This window comes from Sebastes fasciatus, chromosome 12, assembly GCF_043250625.1.
Source record: "Sebastes fasciatus isolate fSebFas1 chromosome 12, fSebFas1.pri, whole genome shotgun sequence".
Classification (NCBI taxonomy): domain Eukaryota; kingdom Metazoa; phylum Chordata; class Actinopteri; order Perciformes; family Sebastidae; genus Sebastes; species Sebastes fasciatus.
Window position 1 is genome coordinate 7,822,575 of NC_133806.1, and position 24,567 is coordinate 7,847,141.

Here is a 24,567-nt window from a genome sequence, read left to right on the forward strand (position 1 = left end):
AACTAGGCAGCGCTGATCAAATATGAATCAATATTCTGTTACTGTAATGCATATATGTAGCAATAGAGAGATTAATGATAAACTTAATGTTTCAGAAGATTAATGATAAACTTAATGTTTCAGAACATTTACATGTGTGTTTTTTAGCTGACGCTGGTTCATTAAGCCACTTCAAGCACAGATCAATAAAACGTGACACTTAATTGATCTCCAAGAGAGAAATAAGCTGTTCTCCCCCTCCTCTTCCCTGTTCTTTACACAGAAGAGGTCAAAGGTCAGGCACAGAAACAGCTAAAGGTGTAAGGATGGACATTTTGTTCACATTGTGAAGCCGTCTGACAAATCTGACAAATCTGTGATTCTTGGATATAATAAGAAAATGATTAGTCTTACCTTGGAGCCTTGGGGTTGAAGTGAAGTCCTAGAAACAGCCTACATACAGTGCACACATAGTAAAGCTAAAGACAATGGTACAGAGGGTTTTAAGATATGTTTGAAATAGAATATTTTAAAAACATTTAGATATTGTTATTACATGACTTGTAATGAGCCTGTTTCCTTGAGATAAATCACGAGAGAACTGTCTTGTTATCTCAACAAAACAAGCCATTATCCCTTCATCTCGACACAAAGTGTCAAAACTCCAAATCAAAGAGTAATTATTTTGTGATAATGGGTAAACAGCTTTACAGCAAGTGACAACTAAGAATAATTATTTAGTGATGGCAGCAGAAACAGTGTGTGTCATCTTTAATAATCCTCAGAAAATGAAATAACATGCACGCCCTCCCCATCTTTTTATACATGACAGTTTGTTTTGTCTTTTTTTTTTTCATTTTACACTCAGACAATCAGTGAGCAGTGACATGTTTATTTGGCAAAATGTAATCAAAAATACATCAAAGAAAATACATTTAAAATGTACTGAGGATATGAGTGAATACCTGAGTAAATGTACTTTCCAGCATTGGTCTCAAGTACTTCAATTTTGCGTTTTTCAATTTGATGCTATTTTATATATTCTACTAAAATAAAGTACTTTTTACTCCACTACATGTATTTGACAGCTCTAGTTACTGATAACCTTACAGATTGAGAGTTTAAAAACATACATGAGTACATGACATGCAGTAGTATTATAATTAAAAAATAGTTAAATATAGTTCTTCATAATGCGTACTTTAACTTTTGGAAGGAAGTCTGGATTGGACTCAAATTGTCCTTTTCTTCAAAAGGTAAGTTTCAATTTTTTAAACAATGTATGAATTTTTAGCATTAGCTGGTGAACACAGTGGAACATTTAGCAGCTAAAGAGATTATTTTTCTGAGGAGTTGGGTCGTGTCTAGAAGGGAACCTGCAAATAGCAAAATCTGATCTGAGATCTGCCAAAACTCTGTTGCCTGACGATATCCTAACCTTAACTATTCAAGGTCAATGCGTTTCCCCAGTTTGCGGGCTCCTTTTTAGCCAAAAAGTTATCCTTCATTTAGTGCAACAAACTTTCCATAATAAACTTGAGCATTGTGTCCAGTTTGAATGAAGAAAAGGGCTGATTACTATGAGTAAATTGAGCTTAACTTTTCAGAATACTATTTGTTTTTGGTCTTTTGTGTGTTTTGGTGTCCACTGTTTACAAAAAAGCACCACCAGTTTTACGTTTTCACATCACTTGACTTTTTATTTCTGTAATCCAGAGGACTGGATAGCAGAGAAAGGACAGAGAAGCAAGGAAAGTTGGTTGGGTATGTGTCAAAGAAGTGACAACCAAGCAATTATTCCCCCCGACCCTCCAGGGCTGACTGAGCTGACCACAGGCCGTCAGCTGGCACGGTCAGCTGGTTTTGTCCACAGCAGCCGTTGGGCTCACGTCTCAGACAGTCACACACACTCCTGGCTCAACAGGCCACTAATAATAACCACACACTCAGTCAGACATCCAGCTGGACAGCCGGGCATTGTCTGTGCAACACTCGCCCCCTTTTTCCGGCCAAGGCTGCCATTTGTCTGAGGGTGATCTTATCTTTTCTACACAATGACTCAAGTATGTGTAGATTTTCCAGTAAAAGCTTACATTTAGTATTAGCATCATGTTACAGGGTTGCTGTGGACATACAAAAAAGGAAGCCTGCATGTGACTGAATAGATTTTCTTTTTATATTTCTAGTTTCTTTGTTGGGAATATGGTTTGTGGTTGCTCCGAGACAGAGAAGTGGAGAGTTTCCTCTGTGTTCTGTGTGCTCTTGGGTGTGGCCTGACTGCCAGCGCACATCTAACTTCATTTGCAGACACTGATTAGATTACTGTGGGGGCATCTGCTGGCAGACAGGAACTAACCCACCTGTCTTCTGCCTACGCCACGTCTACAACTGAATTTGTCATGCTGATATCAATCGTTTTGAATATTAAAGTTGTATGTAATCTGAGATCATTTAAATGGTTTGAACAGGATTGATCATGTTGTAAACCAGCTGTGTGGCCACACCCAGATCCTTGTTTCATCTTTCAGTTTCTGTGCCTTTATTTGATTACTTACTTGTGCATTGGTTCTTTTGTTCCTCTCTCTCTCTCTCTCTTGCTGTTATACTTTATTGTCCTTTTTTGTTTGTTTATGTCTCGTTTTTTGTTCTGTAGCGGTTGGGGTTATGTGGGAAGATGTTTCAGTTACTTCTTGCATTCATGTTGTTCCTGTATTTGTGTTGTTGTCGTCGTCTCTTGTTATTTGATCTAAGAGATTTTCTGTATTTGATGTATATCTGTCTTCGCTTTCACTCTAAATGATCTCAGCAAAAATGTGTCAAATAGAAATGTAACTTTGTGAAGTGGTTTGTCTAATTAAAACTGGCGTGGAACCATTTAGGTTCTTTAAAGCAGCTGTTATAAAGCCAAGAACCCTAAAAGAGTAGGTGTTTATATTTATTTCATCATGTTTTGAGCTAAAATGTAATGCTGCCTTATGCATCTCCTTGACCCTGCTCAGTGGTTAAAACCATAGACTGTATGAAATATGGATATAGTCTCCGTGACGTCACCCATAGGTTTCTGAAGAGTCGTTGTGAAGCTCAAAGTGGCTGGCTCGCAGCGGCCGTCGCCATCTTGGCAGTGACAACACAGCCTGACCAAGCACCCAGGAAGAGCGCTGGGCTTTGAAGCAAATGTTCGTAGTGGCCAAACGGTGGTACTACAATTTCCGTGTCCATCACGTGATGCCAGTGGCCCCAAAAATACTTTTTCCTATAGACTTCTATAGACTTACTTTGGGAAAGAGACGTCTGTAACTCGGCTGATACGTGTTGTTTTAGTCAAATCAACTTCCCATTACGAACACTTGAATAGCTCTTATTTAAACCATTAGGCCCTTAAAGTTGTAAAATGCACTAATAGCCGAATCCAGAGTTATATCTCTTCCTCCGTTGAATGAGACCCAGACATGGATGTATAAAGAGAGGACCCAGGCCGAGGGCTGGGAGGCGGGGTTAAAGGAAAACGCTAGTGCGCCTGCTCTTTGGGCCCAATGGACGCAGAAGATCACCGGAAGATCCGGGTATTTTATCACTCAGCAGTCGGGCCATTTTGGATTCATGCGCCACTGAGCAACTCTCACAGGAATGAACGAGAGTCCGCCTCCAACGCTGTATCCAGTTCTCTTCACATCCATGAGCCTAACTCCCAGCTGGAGCTGTGGCGGGCCCATGGGTGACGCGGCAGAGCAGACAGCTGGCAGCTAGCGACCTAGAACTGCACCCTGCAGCTGTTCACTCAAAGTGGCCACGCCCTCAATTATGCCTAAATTTAAGCCTTGATATAAATTGAAATGGGTGAGTTATATAAAAATTCACTCCCCGTGCAGTTGTCTTGAACGGGGAAATTAGCTATAGAGACCAAAACTGTGTTTTATACCAGACTGTGAACATTTAACATGGGGGTCTATGGGGATTGACTCCCTTTTGGAGCCAGCCTCTAGTGGCCATTTGATGAACTGCGTTTTTTTTACACGTCCGTATTGGCTTCATTGCTCAAGGTTGCTGCTTGGTTAAAATCTGCAGTTGGTGTTGCTGCTTCAAGGATAGTTCATCATTGGGCAGAAACTGTTCCCCCAGTACAAAAGTAGATTTAAAACACTCACCTTCCAAATACAGAAGGTCAATCTGGATGCCAAATAACTCTTTTATCTTCAGATTTCTAAGAATGACTGAGCATCTGAATGTGTTATGCTGTTAATCAACAGCCCTTGTCAGTATTAAAATAGATGACTGTGAGCTCAAACATCCAGGTCATAACCTTTGCTAATATTGTTCTCGTGGAGGATTATAGTTTTTATTTCCACGAGTCACCCCTACAGTCTCACTCATCCTGGATCACCAAACCAACCTGCAGCTGTCATGAGCAGATTGCACATTGCAGTGCAACCTCTGTTCTATTTTAATACAGGCTGGTGACTGATGACTTGATATGCAGGATTTCATCAGGTTGTGATGCTGTCAGATGCCTTAAGCTCTGTTCATGCAGAGATAGATGACTCCCGGTGTCAAGGCGGGGCCGGCGGAGGGTGCTTTGACGCAGTTGAAATTGTTTTTCGGGGCTTGGAGCAAAACGTTCAAAATAGTTTTTAACTCTAGTGAGACACTTATGGGTCATCTACGAGACCACAACAGGCAACAAAAATGATCCACAAGGGAAAGGCAAAACCATTCTGCATTTCACGTATACTTTTTTAACTCATCACTTTCTCCTCATTTTGCAATACACCCAGCGTCTTCAGTGCACCTTACAGTTCTCTTTATACTTAGGCGTTACTTTTGATAAAATATCAGTAACTTACTCCGAAAATCTTCTTTTTGCTGATCTCCGGTGGATTAACACCTCACCTCGCTGCAGTTGTGAGTACACAGTGACATCACTGTTGGGTGAGGTTACAAGGTAAACAAAGCACACCTCTGACCACACCCAGGAAACTAACTTGAAGCTTTCCACGTGAGAGGGCAGCCCGTGGTTAAGATACTCTTTAAAGCTACACATTGCCACTTCCTCAAACCCGTTCCCTGTCATTTTCTACCTGTCCACCAGATGCCACAAGAATAACTTCTTTCCCACCAGTCCCCGTGACCTGACCTTCCTCGCTCACCTGTTCCCACTTTCTTCATCAGCCCTGCAGATCTTTAACCAGCCTCACTCCTTGTCAGATTGTCAACGTTGTAATATGCCTTTTGTTATTGCTTTCGAACTTCTGTTACCTGAAACTGATCCTGATACTAGACCTGGACCTGGACCTGGACCTGGACCTGGACCTGGACCTGGACCTGGACCTGGACCTGGACCTGGACCTGGACCTGGACCTGGACCTGGACCTGGACCTGGACCTGGACCTGCCTGTCGGCGTACCTGGACCTGTAAGTAAGACTATGTATATATGTAAGTCTGTCTGCAATGTCTGCGTTTGGGCCAGTCCTCCAATTATACATAAGAAATATCAAAATCTAATTAGTTGCTGTGAGCACATAAACCCTTTCCACTTCGGACACCACACAACATCCACAAGCACCATCCTCAGGCAAAATATGTCCGACATTCAAGATAGGCTACTGTATTTCATTATTCAATTATCAGATTGCTATGAAAGTGTTCCCAAGGAGACAGACCCTTTGATTTTGATGACATCATGTTTTTCTTCTAGGAAAACAAATGGGACAAACTCATATTTCTGGTCCCACTTCCAGTGAACCTCTATAGCTAAATGCAACACGTTGTTTGTTGGGTGTGTCTTGCAGGGCTTCAGGCTTATTACTCAGTGGCACCATACGATTATTTGTATTATTCTCTCACAGTTAATACGTTCCTTCATGCATTTTCTGATACAGGGATCTAAAGTGCGAGAACCCAGTGCAGCTCCTCCATCATTCACACCGATGACATCAGGAGTAAATCAATGGAGATGGGCTGACGGCTGGCAGATGGCAATCAGAGCACACATGTGCACACACACTACCACAAAGAGCTAAGAGGTTTACTCTGCTAATGGACTCTTACAAACACACCTCCCCCCATGATTATCCAGTGGCCACTGGTCATGGCTGGACCAGTCAAGCATGTTAATAACCTGTGTGTCAACTTTCGCACCATTTTTCACTTAGATTTTGTTTATTCCAGTGAGAACAGATGCCTTTGGTTGAACAAAATGATGGCACCAAGACCTACGGATGTGTAAGTGTTGCAGTTTGTAAGAAATTAATCCATAATCTAAACCATTAGACATATTATATCAGAACATGGATGCTGTTCCCCTTTTTCTAAAAGCCAGGCAGAACAAAATTAAGTCTGGTCTGGTGCTCATGTTCAGATATATCTACATGTGTTTAGAAGTGGTTGTAATTGGCCAAAAACATGTTCTAGCTGTGCTGATAAGTCACATCAAACGCAATAATACTTTATTAGCATCCATGCCAAGTTTTGTGGTAACCAGGGAGCTTGTTAGTGAAAACTTGGCACACCGTAAACACGTGCTGTTGACGGTTGGTTTGACCCTCAGTGATGCCCGGGGTTTTACTGCGTTAAGTTGCCAAGGAATAAAATGATTCATGCCGCAATCAAAAGATGCATCCATCCTCAAGGATGATTTAATGGTAACCGATAATTTGTGCCAAATGTCTTCAAATTTGAGCACTGTGCCAGAGCAACTTTTAACTACACAAACACTTGTATGTTTAAAAAAATAGCAGGTTGCCTTGATGCTCATAGGCATTATTTTGAATGTAGTAGTCAGTTAAAGCCAAACTCCTTTAATTAACTTGACTATGTTTTTTTTGCGCTAATAGTGCACTCTTGATGAAGATGAAATTAAAGTAGAAATTGTGCTAGTTCATTTGTTAAAAAATATGCTCTTTTTACCATATTTGAATTGATCAAATTGATAATATTCAACAGTATCCAACTACCCAAAGTGTACTACCTGATCATGAATAGCTTTTGAAACACCAATACATATTGTAAAAGGATCTTAAATCTGGCTAGTAAATTTGACGTTTGAATGAATTTTCAATCAGTAAACAGGCTTTGATTAATCAAATATTCCCTTTGAGATGGTAAAGGACTGGAGCTGTTTGCAGATCAAATGGAGCCAAACACGTATTCAATACATGCAAACTAAAAGATCTTAAGCTAAGTCCAGTGGCACCAAATGGCGTATGAATGACACAGTAATTTGTAAGTCACTTTGCATGCAATAACAATGTTTTGATTGCTTTTGCCGTGTCATGTGTACGCCAAGTAGTCTGCACTGACTGCAATGTAAATGCATCCATGTGAATATAACACAGGACTTTCAACCAGGAGACCGGTGTTTGGTCATGGCCCAACCATGATGTTTTTCCTAAACCTAACTAAGTGTTTTTTTTCATAAACCTAACTGCGGACAATACCGTAGGTTTGTTTCCTAAACATAACCGCGACCGTTTCACTGTAACAACGTGGTGTTAACTGATATGCGAAAAGCCTAAAATGCGTTATCATGACATGCAGAAATGTCGTGCTATCTATACGCCTTCCCATGAGACTGGGTTTCTCTGTACAGACACTACATACATGTTAATATGTAGGCTATTCAAAGTAACAAAGTATTTTATTATTATTAGCAGTGTAGGAAGAACTTCTCCTGGAGGACCACTTACAATTTCTTTGGAAATCATAATATTAAATGAATTCTTCTTTTTATCTTCATCTTATTTGCTCTCCTCTCAAGGCATTAATTCTTCATATCACAGATAGCGATGTATAGTGGACAGCTCTATTGACGGGCAGAGAATAAAGAGCATGCCAGACGGATGCCATAATGCCATTCCAGCACTCCGGCCTTCTCATGGTGAATACGACTGTCTGCGGTTTCCTTCCTCTCTGATTCCCTCATTGGGCAACGAGGAGGCGAAAACCCGCTAAAATAGCCAGCATTGTTCAGAAAACTGACTAATGAATGACAAGGGGGAGGGGGGTTGGAGGGTGGAGGGAGTGAGGGTGGGGGGGAGGTGAGGTCACACATTGTTCCTTCTTTCGGACTTTTTCCTTGGCCGTCTCATGGGATGGCTGTTTGCTTGTTGAGGGCCCCGGTGCTGCTTTGTTAGCTTGCCTGTTTTGAGGTCAGTGAAGCTGGGATATTGCCCAGTCCAGGCACACACACACGCCCACATGCACGCACGCACGCACGCACACACACACACACACACACACATACACAGCCTCACAGCAACGAAATCCCCAAAGGAAACAGAGATGGATGTTGCTTGAGAGCAGCAAGCAGCTGGTTTGTTGACATTGTCTAAAGGATGAAACTGTATTCTGAGTTAAAGAAAAGGTTCATAGTTTTAGAGGAATGTCTCATCAATCATCACTGACCAATTCCCGTTTTTATATAACAGACATTCATAGAGTTTTCAACACCATAGTAACTGGCAAAAACCTCCTCCTGTTGTTTGTTAGCAAAGGTGTTGCACAATTAAATCCACAATTTTATCATTTCCCCTGGTAACACTTTACATTATGGATGTTTCCTTGAAAGAACGGATCCATTTAAACCCAGGTAATATTCATTGATTATTAATTTATTATTTTAATTCTTAATTCTCCATATACTGTATGTTGGACTGTATGCTTGCCTGCAGACATTCACATTTTTGCATGTTCAGCTGACCTGCTCTGACTAGACTCTCTTGTGTATTAATTGAACACTGTTTCTATTTTCTGTACAATTAGTATGAAATTAAATTGTTCTTTCCACGACACTTAGGCAGACACATATTGGGAAATAATGGATCTGTAAAATAAAGTGTTACCTTTGGCATTAAAGGGCTTGTATAAGACTGTGTTAATGGATTCAGCCCCTCTCTGAGTTGCCAACATTTTTATTTGCTAAAGAAAACAGGATGCTAATACCAATTCACCAGAAATGTAAACTGTTGTATTAGTGATCAGCCTAAATGAGTTTCATTCAGCTGTCGAGGCTACATACAGGTATACAGTCTTCAATAATCTGAATAAAACAGTCTGTATAACAATTAAACATATTTGCAAAATGTTTGTTTAGACCTACTTTGGCAAAGTATGCTCATACAATGGTTTGTATGATATCTTACGAAAAGTTATTCCTCATTTTCGTACGTTTTCCTACGAATGTCCAGCAACACGTGTCAAATTGCGCTCATTACATGCATACAGTCTTTTCAAAATAAACTTCCGTCTTCACAGGAAACAACTTGGTTAGGATAAGGCAATAAAATTACTTAGTTAGGTTGAAGTAGAGATCATGGTTCGGGTTAAATAACTACGGAAGTGGCATTGCTTTATTACGGAAGTTACGTGACAAATATATCAACGTTGATCTCTGGTTTCACACGGGACACCAACAGCGGTCTACTGGGTGAATGTTCGATGTTTTTTGACCCACCCATCCCCGACCTCCTCCCTATGTGGCATTTGTCGCTCTTTACTTACTGGTTCACGATTACCTGGAGAATTGATTTTGTGGGATATATATAAATTACAGTGCATAGCTTTTCGTAGGTAAAGCTACGAACGGTGTATGAGAACAGCCTGACTTCGGTAATGTCAGTGTTTGAGGTGCACTGTGCAAGCAAATAACAAACAAAGAGACTTGGAGCATATCATTAATCTACTGTTTATTTTGGACTGTGAATGTACCGCAGCAAAAACTTTATAGATGGAAAAAAAAAATCTGTTTAATACAGACCAACCAAAAACAAACTTATCCAAATCGTGTTTATCTTTTACATAAACCTTTTACAACCAACCATTCATTCTACACGCATAAAACATGCAAAGATGAGCCAATCAGCAGAAACACTAGCAGTCTCTTTGATACATTGTGAAATAGCAGCTCTACAAGGAATTCTCCCCTTCTGGTCTCATTGATTCCCATCAGTCGGTAAAATCAGATTAGGCAGCAATCAATAACCGCTTTGACTTTCAAATGACATTCTTTGTTCTGTCTTCATGCCGTTCCCTCATGCAGAAACCTTCCTACATAACATGCACACTGAAAGAGCTTCAACGATTAGGATAGGCGAAAAAATGGTTAGTCTAATATGTCAGTTTACAACACATTCTCACTCCCAACTTGTCAAATATCGCCGCTACGTCGGTTTCCAATGCCGAGGGGCGCTGCCCAATCGACGCTGCCCAATCGGCGGTATTTGATGAGTTGGGAGTGAGACCGGGTTGCAGTTTAAGGAAACAACAGTAGTGCTCGGTATCTTTAGAGATAGAATTGGCACATTAGTGGTTAGCAACACTGAGGTGCGCACTAAGGCACGACTTTGGTTTTTGTAGTAAATGCGTTATGCAGAAAACGTCATTTTCATCTGACTAACACTGATGACATCTAAAATTAGTTTAGCGCAAACTACTTTTTATACCGTTTCCTCCCCAGATGACCAGGATCCACCCTCAGCGTCTGACTCATCAGAATGGACCAACTCCCCCTCAACAACATTTCTACACAACACCTGCTTCACCTCCGAATGCATCTGCTCCTGCTCTTTCTTAGCGGCTTTAGATGAGTCAATATCCACCCTGGAGTTCCAGTTAACCACATTTTCCGAATTCCCCCAAACCAAATTGTCGGCAAACCCTAGATTCTGATTGGTTTGCTCAGCTGCTTCGTTACAGGCATCGTCTGGTTGATAAGTGGCACCGGTCTCCAAGGAGGACGCCCAGAAGTCACTCTTTAAGCCAGAGCTAAATAAACCATGGAGGCTGTTGTCTTTGCCATTTGTGTTCAATAGTTCTGTTGAGTCCTTCACCACAAAGATATCATTTGCATCAGGTGCACTGTCGGGGGAAATCTCAAGGGGCTCCTCTTTAGGTGTCATAACGCCCTCATCAGAGCCTCTGGCGTCGTGGAGATGACTTTCAGCTGATTCAGGCACATTATCACATTTTTCATAATCTTCATTCTGATCTCGGATTTCAAAGTCCTCACTGGGGTTCTCTAGGACTTCCCATTCAGCTGTTTCCAGAGCTCCTGGAAACTCCTGATGGTCTGCAACATCCTCAATTAGATGTTCTTGAGATACACTGGATGCTTCCACAACCTCTTTCACCTCCGTGGGGGCAGCCACATCCTGCAGGTTTTCCTGATCTGCTGTTACCTGCAACACAGAGTTCGGATCCTCTGAGGTGCTGATTTCCTCCATATCAGGCCCGCTGATGAAGTCAGTAACGCCAGAGCGATCTTCTGTTACATCAGAATGTGTCACCATTGACACATTGTGTTCATCCTCTTCGTCTCTTGTCTCTGGAGCATCTATTGCCTCCTGATCTTTATGCTGGACCTCCTCATCCACCAGAGTGTCAGCTTCAGGCATTACCACTGACAAATCACTTGAATATTGGTTCTCGTAAGGTTGATCTATAGTTGTAGTGGAAGATGCAAGTTGGTGGTTTACTCTCTCTTCAGGCTCTGCACAGGAAGACATTCCAGCCTTTGACATTTCCAGATGCAGCATCTCCTCACTCTCACTGACCTGCTGCTGTGCAAAGTGAGCACTGTAGCTGTCTGTGGCTAGGTTTTCTAATTCCTGTTCCACAAGTAGGTCTGTCTCCAACTCCTCGTCGTAGCACATCTGTGTGGGTACCGTGGGTTTGGTAAGTTCTTCAGTTTCTTCATGCGAATGTCCCTCACTGACTTTTCTGATAATTTCTTCTGCATTCATCAGCGTAGCCTGCTCACTTACAGTCATACCATGGCCAACACCCCTGTCCTCAATGTGAGTATATCCCAGATCATAGTCTTCATCCAACGCTTCCCCTTCGACTTCTTCACACAGATCTTCCATAGTTCCAAATCTCTTTGACTTGCCTTCGCTCAACAGTCCCATCTCTCCGATCTTCTTTTCCTGTTCACCTTCACTAGACTCGCTCTCATCCACGTGTGACGCCTGGGTGTTGGCGTCAGTCTCGTCGCTCTTGTATCGAATCAGAGGACGAGTGTCAGCGAGAGTGTTGTCCTGAGCGTAGCTGTCACTCTCCAGCTCGGTACGCCATGACACAGAGACATTTTGAGAATCCTCCTCTTCGTCGTCTTCTTCGTTGTCGGGAGACAGTGCATGCTCTTGGCCTAACTGCTGTCCATCATCATCTACTTGCTTGTCCATCATTGAAGAAGCCATGTTGTGGTCTTGCTGCACATCTGTGGCAAAGTCGGACCTAATTTCTCTCTTTTCATGCTCTTTTTCTCTTGCTGATATATCATCCTCTGGTTCAGCATGTTGTCTTTTTTCTTCCTTTTTTCTGCCTTCATCTGTCTTCAGATCAACCTTCCTTTCTATTACACTATCCCAAGTATCCATCTCTTCTCCATCGGGGTACAACTTATCCTCAATATCCGTCTCATTTGTTCCTACTATAGAACAGCTCATTTCTTGCCTCATTTCAACTGCATCCTCCTTCAGGATGTTTTCATCTCGGCTGAAGTCTGTCACTTTGTTGAACAAGCTTTCATCAGGCTCACATTCAGACACTGGACTACCCGTCCTGGAATCAAAGTTTGGTTCAATCACCGCCTCAGTTTCAGAATCTGACATTTCCTCTTGCACATGCTCTACTCCTTTGCCTATGAACTCTTTTTCCATCCATGCATCGATTGCAGCATGCCGCTCTTGCATATCTTCTTTTTCTGCGGGTATTTCATAAGGCACATCCTTATCGGATTCATCTGAAAAACGACAGGACTCCTCTGTCATTCTGACGTGGTATGGTGTAAGGTTGGGTGTGATAAACTGGTTCTGACTAACTTCCTCGTTGACGTGTGGCTCACTGCTGAGGCCAGACTCAACCTGATAACTGATGACTGGTCTTTCCTCGGGAGGTTCAACACCAGAATTGTTCCGGTCCTCTTCACCTTCTTTGTCCCCTGATGTTGTCTCAGCCTCTCGCTCATTGGGAGGTGATAAAGGCTCCGCAAAGGTGACTTTCTCATGAACCTCCTGTGGTCTGAAATTTTCAACGGCTCCATCCTGCAGTATTTTAGGATAAGGGGTTTCCCATGTTGCTGACTTTTCTTCATATGCGGGTTTGGAGGAAATCTTTGGGGTTTCATTGAGGGTTACAGGTTTTCTACTCCAGATTGGTGTTGCAGTAATCGCTGTTGGCCCTCTTCCTGTTATGCCACGGAGAGATGAGAGGGAAGTGGTCTTGTGGCTAGCGGACAGCTGGGACTGGTAATTCTTTTGAACCCCCCGAGGACCGAAAACTGCATCTGTGGAGCACAAGAGCAGAGCTCATGAATACACAATGACCTAAGCTACTGTAATAATAATGACTTGCATTGATGTCTCTTGAGTTTAAACCCATTTCTATTCTGCCAAATATACTGTATCCTAGATATCTGATACCTCCACACAGCTTTGACTAGTATTTGAAATCATTCCTAGTACCCTTAACGTGACAGGGATACCGTGGAGAACCTGCCTCCCCAAAGCATTATTAAAATGTATGTTCTCAATGGAGGTTGGACACTAATGGGAAGATATTGATCGTCATTTCGTCGTCTAAGTTACCGGAAAGCAAAGCCATATGGCTCAATAACCTTTGGGGACTGTCTCGGGTGGCTTGCATTACAGGACCCCAAAGTACCTACCTCAGCTCCCTTAGCCAAGCCCCCCCGCCCCCCACCCAGTTATACTAATGCGATTACAAACTGTATCAAACATGTCCCCCACTCTGAGGGGCTTTTAGGTAGGCTGAGTGAAATTATACACTTACAAAGGAGAATGGAGATAAAGGATTTGTGCAACACGTTGAGGTCCTACACACTGCAGCAGTGAAGTCACTGACATGGTGCCGATGTATTGATATTGTTTTCATTAATTACCTGTGTTGTAAATGTTTCTTGGCTGATTTGACAAAGAGATGTTTCCCTTGAAGCTTTCTCTGTCCAGCAAAGCTCTGTAGAGACAGACAACAAGAGAAGCAGGTTACACTCTGCAGCTTTCACACATGTGAATATTGTGATGGTTAAAATTTTGGATGAGGGTCACATGATGATGCACAAAGATCGATGGGCGGGAAGAGGAGCGAAGGGTGACTTTTGTTGCTCTCGAGCAACAGGAACGGACTGAGGTCTGTTGTTATGGTAATGAAGGAAAGGGCCTGCTATTGAGGAGCCATCTGCAGCGCACAAACCTCTGACATCAATTCCTCTCACACACACACACAGATGCTCATGCACACCGACACACATAATGACAGCAGATATTACAAGCAGCCCATGCAGCACTAATACCACTGTCTCCATTCACACATGTGGACCACACCAGCCTCCATTCCAACACATAATATAATTAGCTGCATGTCTAGCTGTTTTTTTTGTGCGTCTGTAAATTTAATTTTGAAATATATCTAGGTCTAACAACAGACATGTGCAGTGAATGACATTGAAATTTGTCCTCTAGTTTTTCCTCCCCCCTCTCTGTTGTTATTCTAGACTCCCATAGCTCATAAATCGGTTGGGTAAGGGTCAATATGTTGAGGAGGGGGGAAGAAGAAGAAAGGAGACACCGCTATAGAGCTCCATAATGGAGAAGTTGTCCAAGACATCAGAGGCTGCTCGTTCAATGAGTTGACCCTTAGTCCAGACGGCTGCACCCACTGTGGATGGCTCTTTTATTTGTCAGCTTCTCGCACCGATGGAAGTTACTGAGCAGCAGCGTTAGAATGGGTTAAACCAATGCAATGGTAATTCAGTTGGAACTCCAGAACTCCAAAAACTGTCTTATTTACATGTTTGTATCCAGATATCTTGGAAGCTAGAAACAAAAGAGCTGCAATTAAAAGTCATTATCAGTCAATCTGCTGATTATTTTCTTTAACTGGTTACAAAATAGCAGATTTTTCTTTTTTTTAAATGCTTGTTTGGTTTGACCAACAGTCCAAAACCCAAAGATGTTCAGTATACTATCACATAAGTGAAAGAAAAGCTGCAAAACCTTCACAATGAGAAGCTGGGAACAACAATGTTTGGGTCATTTTTGCTTAAAAAAACTACTGATAATCAATTGATCATCAAGCACAAGGGTATAGATGGTGACTGTATCTTGGAAGAGTCTGAGTACATAGTGTGTTCTCTCCCCATATCCACATATGAGCAACAATTCGGAGCTATTTCCATGTTAGTGCGACCACAAAAGTTAATCATTATCTTCATATTAGTTATTAAAGACAAAAGATGTAGGAAGACAACAGTCAGCTCCCATGACGTTGAGAGTGAGAAGGCTTTTAACAAACATCAAAAATATGTTTTCACATTAAATGCAACATTCATCCCACACCTATCTGACATCAAACAGGTTAGTACCTCAGATCATCAAGCCAAAGTTTCTCCTTTTTCACAGCGATGTGACTGACACTTCATAAAAGCCACCTTATCACGAAAAGTCAAAATCAACACAAACAGAAAACTTATCTCTATCAATGCTCCATCTGCTGTTTCATTTTAAACGACAATGATCAAAACAATAGTCATATCATAATGGCTATTTTTCACACATTGATCACAAAATCTTTGAAAGAAGATACAAAGCTGACATGTTAGTACAGTCAATATCTAAATAAATCAAACAACGAATTATGCACATCTGTTTCCCTTGGGATGAAAAAAAGTATAAAGAGAAAGATGTAAATGGATATACTATATATTTACACCTATGAGACTCTACTTTCCCACGATTTTAAAGGCAACAGACAGCCCACAGTATATTGCAATAGAGTGAACTAATAAAACAAAGCGCAATGTAAGGTGAACATGTTGCAAGCCTGTTGTGATGCAGTAAATTCAGTTTGCAGAAACAGAAAAGGGACAATAATCAATATCATGATGAAATATTTTTTGACGTTATCATGACTGGCACAAAATACTGCATTATTTTCAGATCTTGTGTTACCCTGTGACTGCAACACATTCACCTACAACTTGGTTTTGTCATCCACAATGTCCAGTCTTTCTGCTAAGCTAGGCTAAAGTCCCATCTCCAGCTCCTTACTTAAAGGGACTGTTTGTAAGAATCAGAAATGCTCGTTAACAGCGACACCTGTGGCCGTTAAGTCAACGAAAGTCAGCGTCGGGCTCGCGCTTGTGCTCGCTCTAAATAGACATGAACGAGCATCGCTCAAAACAGTGAGGCGACACACATCAGCTAAAACCACAATATCACTCTATATTTCACCTGCTTGGCAGTAATGTTAGCTGACCAGACGAAGGTCTCTCCATGAATCACTGCTGATCCTAGTGTTGGCTTTTCCTGCCTCAGTCTCCCGACGCGGCCGGAGGGAGACACCAGCACCCGGTCAGAGACGATAACGTTTCTCGCTGCGGAGCCCCGTCACTTCACAAGACACGGGAAACCTCTGTTGGTCTGTAGGAGCTGCAGCATTTATTTCTGCACAAACGTCCACTGTACATTCACTAGATATTCTCAGAGCTAAACTAACTCTTCTGCAGTGTGGAGTGATCGCGCATGCATGTGTAGAGGTGGAGCGAGCTGAGCGAGTAACGAGCACGCTGTGTGAATGAAGGCAGGCAGGCAGGCAGGCAGAGGAGCAGAGTACTGCAGAGACTCCGGCCCTGGAGACCAAAGCTACGGTCTCCCCCGCGTCCTCCGACCGCGGCCAACACTGTTTTGCAAGACGGGCTTCACTAGATAGAACTTTGCAGTTTTGGTGCTTCCGTGTAGTTTGCGTTGGAGTCTGAGTCTGCACAGCGTAGCCACACGCGAGCGCGCATGGGACACCGACCCGGATTGATTTATACGTGTAAGAAGTTACAATCAGTCCCTTTAATACACAGACATGATAATTATAAATGTGCAAGGGAGCAGAGATGGTGACTGCTTGGATCAGGGACTTTGCCCTATAACTCTGAAAAGTCCATCCCGGTCTCAGCAAATGACGTATGAATGACACATCAATTTTTAAGTCATTTTGCATGCAATAACAACACCCTTCTTGCTTTTGGCGTGTAATTTCATGCCATTTAGTCTGTACTGACTGCAATGTAAACACATCCGTGTGAATATGCTATGCTCAAACAAACACAGGACTTTCCACCAAGAGATTGGTGTTCGTGTCCAAAAGTCATGTTTAAGTACGTATTTTACTTAGTTTACGTACTTGTTTTAAGTCCAACCATGATGTTTTTCCTAAACCTAACTAAGTGGTTTTATTGCCTGAAACATAACGGCAGCCGTTTCACGGTAATGACGTGGCATTAAATGACACGCGAAAAGCTGTTTCACAACGTTAACCCCGTGGTCTAAAATGTGTTATCATGACACACGGAATGTCCTTGAAATGTTGTGCTATTTATACGCCTTCCCATGAGATCAAGTTGAAAAGTCAGAGTATGTGATTTGCCCCCTTACCCTCCTCTCACCAGATGCATGCTGGGATAGGCTCCAGCCCCCTTACCCCACGCACAGGATAAGCAGGTATGTATTGATGGATTTTATCTCGTTGGCTCTCGTTGGCTTTCTGTCAAGCATTTTGTGATAAACGTATATTTATTAGGGGTGCTTTACGAATCATATTTCCTTTACGTATTACAGCAGCCGGCAGTGCAGCGTACCTGTACGTTGCTACCTCCTGGCCCAGAGACTTCTTCTGCTGCAGCAGGCCTCGGTTCTCCAGAACAAGATGGTCGATCTCCTGGCCCAGCTCCTCTTTCTCTGCCTGCAGGCCTTCCCAGTGCTCCTGCCAAAACAGGAAGTGAAACAGGAAAAGGAAGCGGTTAAAAAAAGGTATGAATGCACTCTCACAGTGGATTATAGTGGGTAAAAATAAACATTCTTTGCGTTAGTCACATTCTGTAGGTTGTTGACAGAATAAGGCCTTTATTTCACTGTTGTACAAGTTGACACTTGAGGTTTGACTTGTCACACTGGTTTGTTATTATAACAGTCCATGCAACCTTGTTGCTAGTCGCCCAGGACCACACTGGGAGAAGGCAGCATTGTCCTAAAAAGTGCTTAATTTGGGTGCTTCACTCCTCAGACCTCACTGTGACCCAGAACTAATCCCAACAGCCCCAGCCTATAAATACATAGTCCACCAGTCCCTTTCAGACCTGAATGTTTTCATTCCATCAGAATATTAAATTAGCGTACTGAGGGAGGAAAGCCCCTGGGGGGAAGAACTCCTCCTTAAAGCCTTCAGTGGGACATCTGGCATATTACTAAAGGCCTTGAATATTCGCCAGTATAAGATATATAAAACATATATCAGGTGGTCATTAGAGTGAGAAGAAAAGGATTTGGTGATTAAGTATCTGATCTTTTAAGACTTAACCAGCCGAATGTAATCACCATGCAATAGTAGATGCGTCATTTTGTCTTGTCCTTAGTTGCACCGATGCTGATTATCAGCTGGCCACATTCCCCTGTGGTTTGTCACTTCATTATTTTAGACTGTGTCTATTTGTGTCAGGTGAAGCCGCGACAAAGACATGAAAGATTGCACATTTCATGGGTAACAGTAGCAAGGACTTTTTACACAACAGAAGTTCCCCAATTTGCAAAAAAAAAATTTCACAGCTTCTCTAAAAAAAAGGAGAAAAAAGAAGCATAACTCAAATGGCAGGACTTTTGTTTTGAAAGTCGATCTCCTCCACAATAGTATATATTGATCGACTGATTGTAGGATGACATACTGTACTGTATATGAGTTTTTTTTGTAATGCTGAAATAGTTATTGACACAAAATGAATCAATGGTGATCATCAATTTTAAGCCATTTAATTCAAATAAGAACTAGAACGAGTTTTTCAAGGCACCACTTTGGATACATTTGTCATTTTTGACATTTCATAGATTAAACAGTTAATCCATTCTCTGCGAAAAGTAGCTTAATCAGTAATGAAAACACTTGTTAGTTGCAGCCTTTGTGTACAGCCAAAGACGTATGGAGCCCATGCTTTATAAAAGATGTTTACAGGTACAATGAAAAGGATCTGTAGCATCCCAGCAGGATGTTCTGCTCTCACCTGGAGTTGCTGGATTTCCTGGCTGTATCCATCTCCTTGTTGGGCTGCGGTCTTCTCCAGATGCAGCCTGACGTTGTGAGCTGAGGCGAGCTCCTTCTCCAGGGCTCGGAGCTTCAGCTGGCTCTCGCTCTTCTCCTGACCCACTTGGGTTAAACGGTTCCTGGCCTGGTTAAGCGACTCCTCTAGCTGATCTAACTGCCCTTGGTAGGTTTCTGCTGTCTCCTGCCATGCCCTGGTGGCACTCTGCGAGTATTCCTGCCCCAGCTGTAGGAGGTTTGGTGTCTGATTGCCCCTTTGAGCCAATGTGGGTGGCATTGTGGCTCTGGAATGGGTCAATGTGGCCTCCAAGTGGGCTACATCCTCCTCATGTGTTTGAATGAGGTATCTCATCTCATCCTCCAGCTGACTGACTTTCTCCCTCAGCCAGATCTGCGCCCTCTGTTCCTCCTCCAGCTCCTTCCTGCTTTGCTCCATCTTCCTCTTGGCCTCCATCTGGGCCTGAGCCTCCCTCTGCCTCTGCAGGTCCAGGGCTTGGAGTTCCTCAGCCACCCTGCAGACCTCCATCTCTGTGTGGACCCTGTCCCTCCAGGCTGCATCCACCTCCAGTCTCGCCTGCAGCAACTCTTCCTTCAGTCCCATCCTTTGCGTCGAGGCTCCATGATTGCTGCGTCTCAGGGCTTGAATCTCTTTTGCAAGCTGCGCGTTCTCCTCCTCCAGGACTTTGACCCGGCCCAGGTAGGTCTCCAGGCGTCGGTTCAGGTTCAGCATCTGGTGCTTCTCCTCACCCAAGTGGCCGTGGTGGAAGGTTTTATGCACACTGTGGAGCTCCATGTCAGTGTTGGAAAACAGAGAGATTTGGCAAACGGAGGCCTCACTCAGAGGTACACTGATTATGATTTGGCAGCCAACTGTATCTCCCTGTCCAGGCCTGAGTCAGTGTGTGTGGGGTGGTTTTGTGTGAGTGAGGCTCCTGTGAGGCTCTGGTAGTGTGACTGCCAGCACGAGGCTTTTCCTTTCATACTGAAGGGGCCGGGCACACGGACAGGAGGGGAGGAGGGATGGAGAGGGAGGAGACTGAAGCCTGGAGAGGGAGGGGAGAGGTGGAAGGATGGAGAGGGAGGGGAGAGGAGGAAGGATGGAGAGGGAGAGAGTGGGCTGAGGGAGAGAGGAAAGAATGGTGATGAGACGAAGGGGTGGAGTAGGAGGGATGGAAGAGATGGGAAAGGGCAGAGAGAGGCAGTGATGTAATTTCCAAAGTTAACTCTTTCACCACTGGCACTTTTTTCCAGCTGAAGAAAAATCTCTGAAAGAAAGACCCAAATAGATAAAAACCAAGAGCTTAGAGCAGGGCTGCCCAAAGTGGGGCCCGCGGGCCAAAGTTGGCCCGCCATCAGGTTTGATTTGGCCTGCCAGATGTTAACAAATTATTATTTTTTTATTAAAAGACCCAACCGACTTTACTGTCTTTTGGAAGCCGTACTCGGGTTTATGGTTAGAAGATAGTGGCATCATATGAAACTAGAAAACCTAAGGACTCCATTATACCAATCATGTCATTTTAGCTTGTCAGGAAGGAGGCTAACACTCTAAAGATTGGGCTAAATTTTGGTGGGGAAAAACTGGCATGGCCATTTGTCAAGGTGTCCCTTGACCTCTGACCTCCAGATATGTGACTGAAAATAGGTTTTATGGGTACCCACGAGTCTCCCCTTTACAGATTTGCCCACTTTATAATAATCCTATGCAGTTTTAGGGAAAACATGCAATTTTTTGAATGCAGTATACATGGGAACTTGGGATCGTAGGACCATTTTGCATCTTAACAATACAATACAATAGGTCTTTCATTTTGGCCCGTGGCCCTCCATTGAGTTCCAGTTTTGGCCCTCCGAGGGAAAAGCTTGGGCACCCTTGGCTTAGAGGTTTAAGACGCCAGGGACCACCGGAGGATCTTTGTTGCATGCCATCATTCGTTTCTTCTTTTATTTCCTGTCATGTTTTTACTGTCGTGATCCAATAAATGCAAAAATATCCTTTAATACCTCTAAAATTAGTTTTTTAAAAGAAAAGAAATTGATTAATGCTTGAGGTTCCGTCAAAGGCAAAGGAGAACATGAAAGTTTTGGTTTGGTAAAAGACGGTCAGAGATATATTTTGATCCTAAACCAGAGAATAGTAGACAAACAGCAGGCATTTAAACAATATTTGGTGCAGAAACCCGACAAATGGTGTGATGTGATTACTTTTTATCTTTGTCTTTGTTAGGAATGAGCTGGGAATTGTTTGGGGGGAGTCCTGAGAAAAAAAAGACATTAGAGTAACCTAACCTGCTGAAATTGAAAGTGTGGACAAGGACAAGTGAAACTAAAAATGTTATTGAGAAAAGTAACCCACTAACCAATTACACAACATCAAAGTTTTTAATCATCCTCTTTCTGAGAATAACGTCTGGCTGCAGAAAAATAAAGTATCACAGGGGGATATTATGGATATGGAGAAAATTCATTAAATACAATTAGGACAAATCATCAAGTCTTCGAATCAAATGTAACAACAACAACAACTGTAAATGAAGATATAATTCATTCTAATCATATGGTATGAAATTTCAGCTTGAGACATTTTTGGAAACTATATTCAGGTTATTAGTTAGTTAGTTAATGATTAAACCAAAACAAATAATGCAAAGTGGGAACTTGTCCTCTGAAGTCCATAACCTTATCAACACTAACACATTATCAGACTGAGGCACAGAATCTGCCCAGAAATATTAGCAATAATAATAAAAATCTTCATAAAAAGTCTCATATATTTTATAGGCCTTGCACTGTAAGTGTGGGTGTTCAGTGATGCTAGGGAAGGTTAGAGCTTGACCTTCCCATCTCCATCTAGTGGGCATTTCTCAGCACTGCAACAGCCTGCCATTACCCAGTGTTACATGGTGACACTGCTAACTGCCTCTTACTCTGAAATAACGATGGAACAGAAGAAATGTGTTATAAAACCCACAAAGGTAACTTTTTCTGATGTTGTTAATTGCTTTATTACTTGTGTTTTTTAATGTATTGCACCAGTAACTGTTGGTCAGGGAGATTATAATATTTGTGTATTAGATTATAATAAGCCTAAAGGTTGTAACCAGACTCATTTGTCATAATAACCCATATTTACCAGCTAAAATGCTTTTGAGGAAGGCCTGCCCCCTAAAACCTGTTGTTCTATAACTCAGCCTGGCCTCAACGGAGCATCGTTAAAAATAAGAAAACTTCCTCTGATAAAAGGGCACACAGACAAGAAATACAAAAGCTGTCATGAAGTTATCAAAAGGCAGTATCTCCTATGATGCTCTGCATGCTGTTCAGGCCTTATATTCAAGATTATATTGGGGAAATATACCATAATAAGGGTATTTAGAAAACAACTGAAAAATACTGTAGCAGCTTCTTCTTTTGAGTCCATAGCAATCTCAAATGTCGTTCTGCCAATATCGGGTACAAGGCCACAGGGTGGGTTTTACCTGGTCTTCTGGGCTACACCGGGGGCGCATCGGCACATTCCAGCAGTTGGGACATGGTCTGCACTGACCCACAGCCGCACGTGTCTTCTGTTGTGTAGTAGTGTAGGCTTTCACCAGTGCTTTGCACCTCCTCTGCTCCAGGCACAGTCTATTTAGAGACTTCCAGGTGGCCCAGCCAAGGTCATAATGACCACTGGCAAGGCATTCAGTGGGTGTAATTCTTCTGTCAAGCCAATCAAGAGGTCAGATTTTTCATATTTGTTTCTATTCACCTTGCCAGGTGTTGGTTCTTGCTTCTTGTTTTGTCATCTGGAGGGGCAGGACCATCTGCACAAAGCTGGTTTTAGATCTCAGCCTTTGTTGGAGTGCTGCATGGCCATGCAAGGAGGGCCTGGTGTCAAGCTCCTGTGTTCTTGTTCTTCTTTTCTTTGGCGATAACAGATCGCCTGATGTGTGGGGGAGTGATGCCGGCTAGGGTCATAGACTGTATGAAATATGGATGTAGTCTCTGTGATGTCACCCATACGTTTCTGAAGAGCAGTTCTGTTTTTTTACATCAAGAATAGATATCTTAAAATGTATCATGCTGTTGATATGGACCGTACTGTATCTGTGTTTATGTGATCCATCCTCCTGATTTCTTTTACTAGTATTTTCTTTACTACTAGATAAAAAATGCAGGGAGTATTTTTACTGATCAGAATATTAAACCCAACTTAATTTAAAAGTTTTAATGTCCTGTAATTGAAATGTGTTGTATAACCAGAAATGTGAAAAGCGCTGGCATTCTGGGGGTAATGGCTGGCCGTTTGTATAAATGTTGAAATGGAGGGGGGCCAGTACAATACCTTTGTAAGTAGGCCATTCTTTTGGACTTTCCATTTGTTACTCTGGTCGTTCAACTGGACATAGAAGTGCCTGTTGTTAAAGGATAACTCTGGCATTTTTTAACCTGGACCCTATTTTCCCATGTTTTTGTGTCTAAGTGACTAATGGGGACAACACTTTTTGAAATTGGTCCAGTATTGAGGGAGAACGCTGCAGACGGCAGTCGCTAAATGGGTTGTAATGTACTCGCTATGGGCAATTCCTCACCATTAGTGTACATCCAATAAAAGTGCTTGTTTTTGCCACTGACTGGCTCAGATTGTTATTTTAAATGTCTGACAACATTATGGAAAGGACCTTACAGAGAAATAAAACCTTTTTCTTACCTTTCGCTTTCCGTTTGTTATTGTGTCATGTGACTTGTTCCCGGAAGACAACGGTGGAAATGTGAGTGACAGTTGAAGAGAGGAGTCTGTTGTGTTGGAGTACAGACAACGTCGCTTAGTGTTATCTAAAAGATTTTCAATGTCATGGCTGAATATTTAGCTGATTTCGACAATGTGGATGTGACGCAAGGTTTCAGAATGATACTTATCCGAGCAAGACACATCATACCAAACAAACCAGATTAAGTGAAAGGTATGAAAAAGGTTTCATTTCTCTGTAAGGTTTTTTCCATAATGTTGTCAGACACTTAACAATCTGAGCCTGTCAGTGGCAAAAACAAGCACTTTTAGTGGACGTTAACTGACAGTGAGAAGTTGCCTCAAACATTACATTACAGCCCTTCTAGTGGCTTTCTCCCTCAGTACTGGACCAATTTCAAAAGTGTTTTCCCTATTAGTCACTTAGACACAAACACATGGGAAAATAAGGTCCAGGTTGAAAAATACCAAAGTTATCCTTTAAGGAGGCTTTTGATGACTTGGCACAGGTCATGGTCACCAGTCATGTCCAGTAGTTTCTTGACCATTGTAAGGTGCTGAACAGTGTTGTAGGCTGCTTAGAAGTCTATGAATGCTGCCCCAATTATTAGTGAGTGTTCCAATCTGTCCTTGATGTGTTGGATGAGGTTGTCCAGCATGGGAACGGCCAGTGTGGAAGCCAACTTGGTCTCTGGTCAACTTGGAGTCTATAAGTGGCATGAGGCCATGGAGTCATAGCCTCTCGTAGAGCTTGTAGGTGATG

At 42.5% G+C, this 24,567-nt stretch overlaps 1 protein-coding gene across 1 annotated transcript; it reads right to left on the reverse strand.

Annotated features, from left to right (window-relative positions):
• Positions 1 to 9,643: 9,643 nt before the first annotated feature.
• nes (nestin) lies at positions 9,644 to 20,028 on the reverse strand. Its single transcript, XM_074652948.1, has 4 exons — positions 19,035 to 20,028; positions 17,622 to 17,746; positions 13,875 to 13,948; positions 9,644 to 13,259 (listed from the first exon to the last, which is right to left on the reverse strand). The coding sequence occupies exons 1-4, from the start codon at positions 19,863 to 19,865 to the stop codon at positions 10,411 to 10,413; spliced, it is 3,879 nt and encodes a 1,292-aa protein (XP_074509049.1). The 5' UTR covers positions 19,866 to 20,028; the 3' UTR covers positions 9,644 to 10,410.
• Positions 20,029 to 24,567: the final 4,539 nt, after the last annotated feature.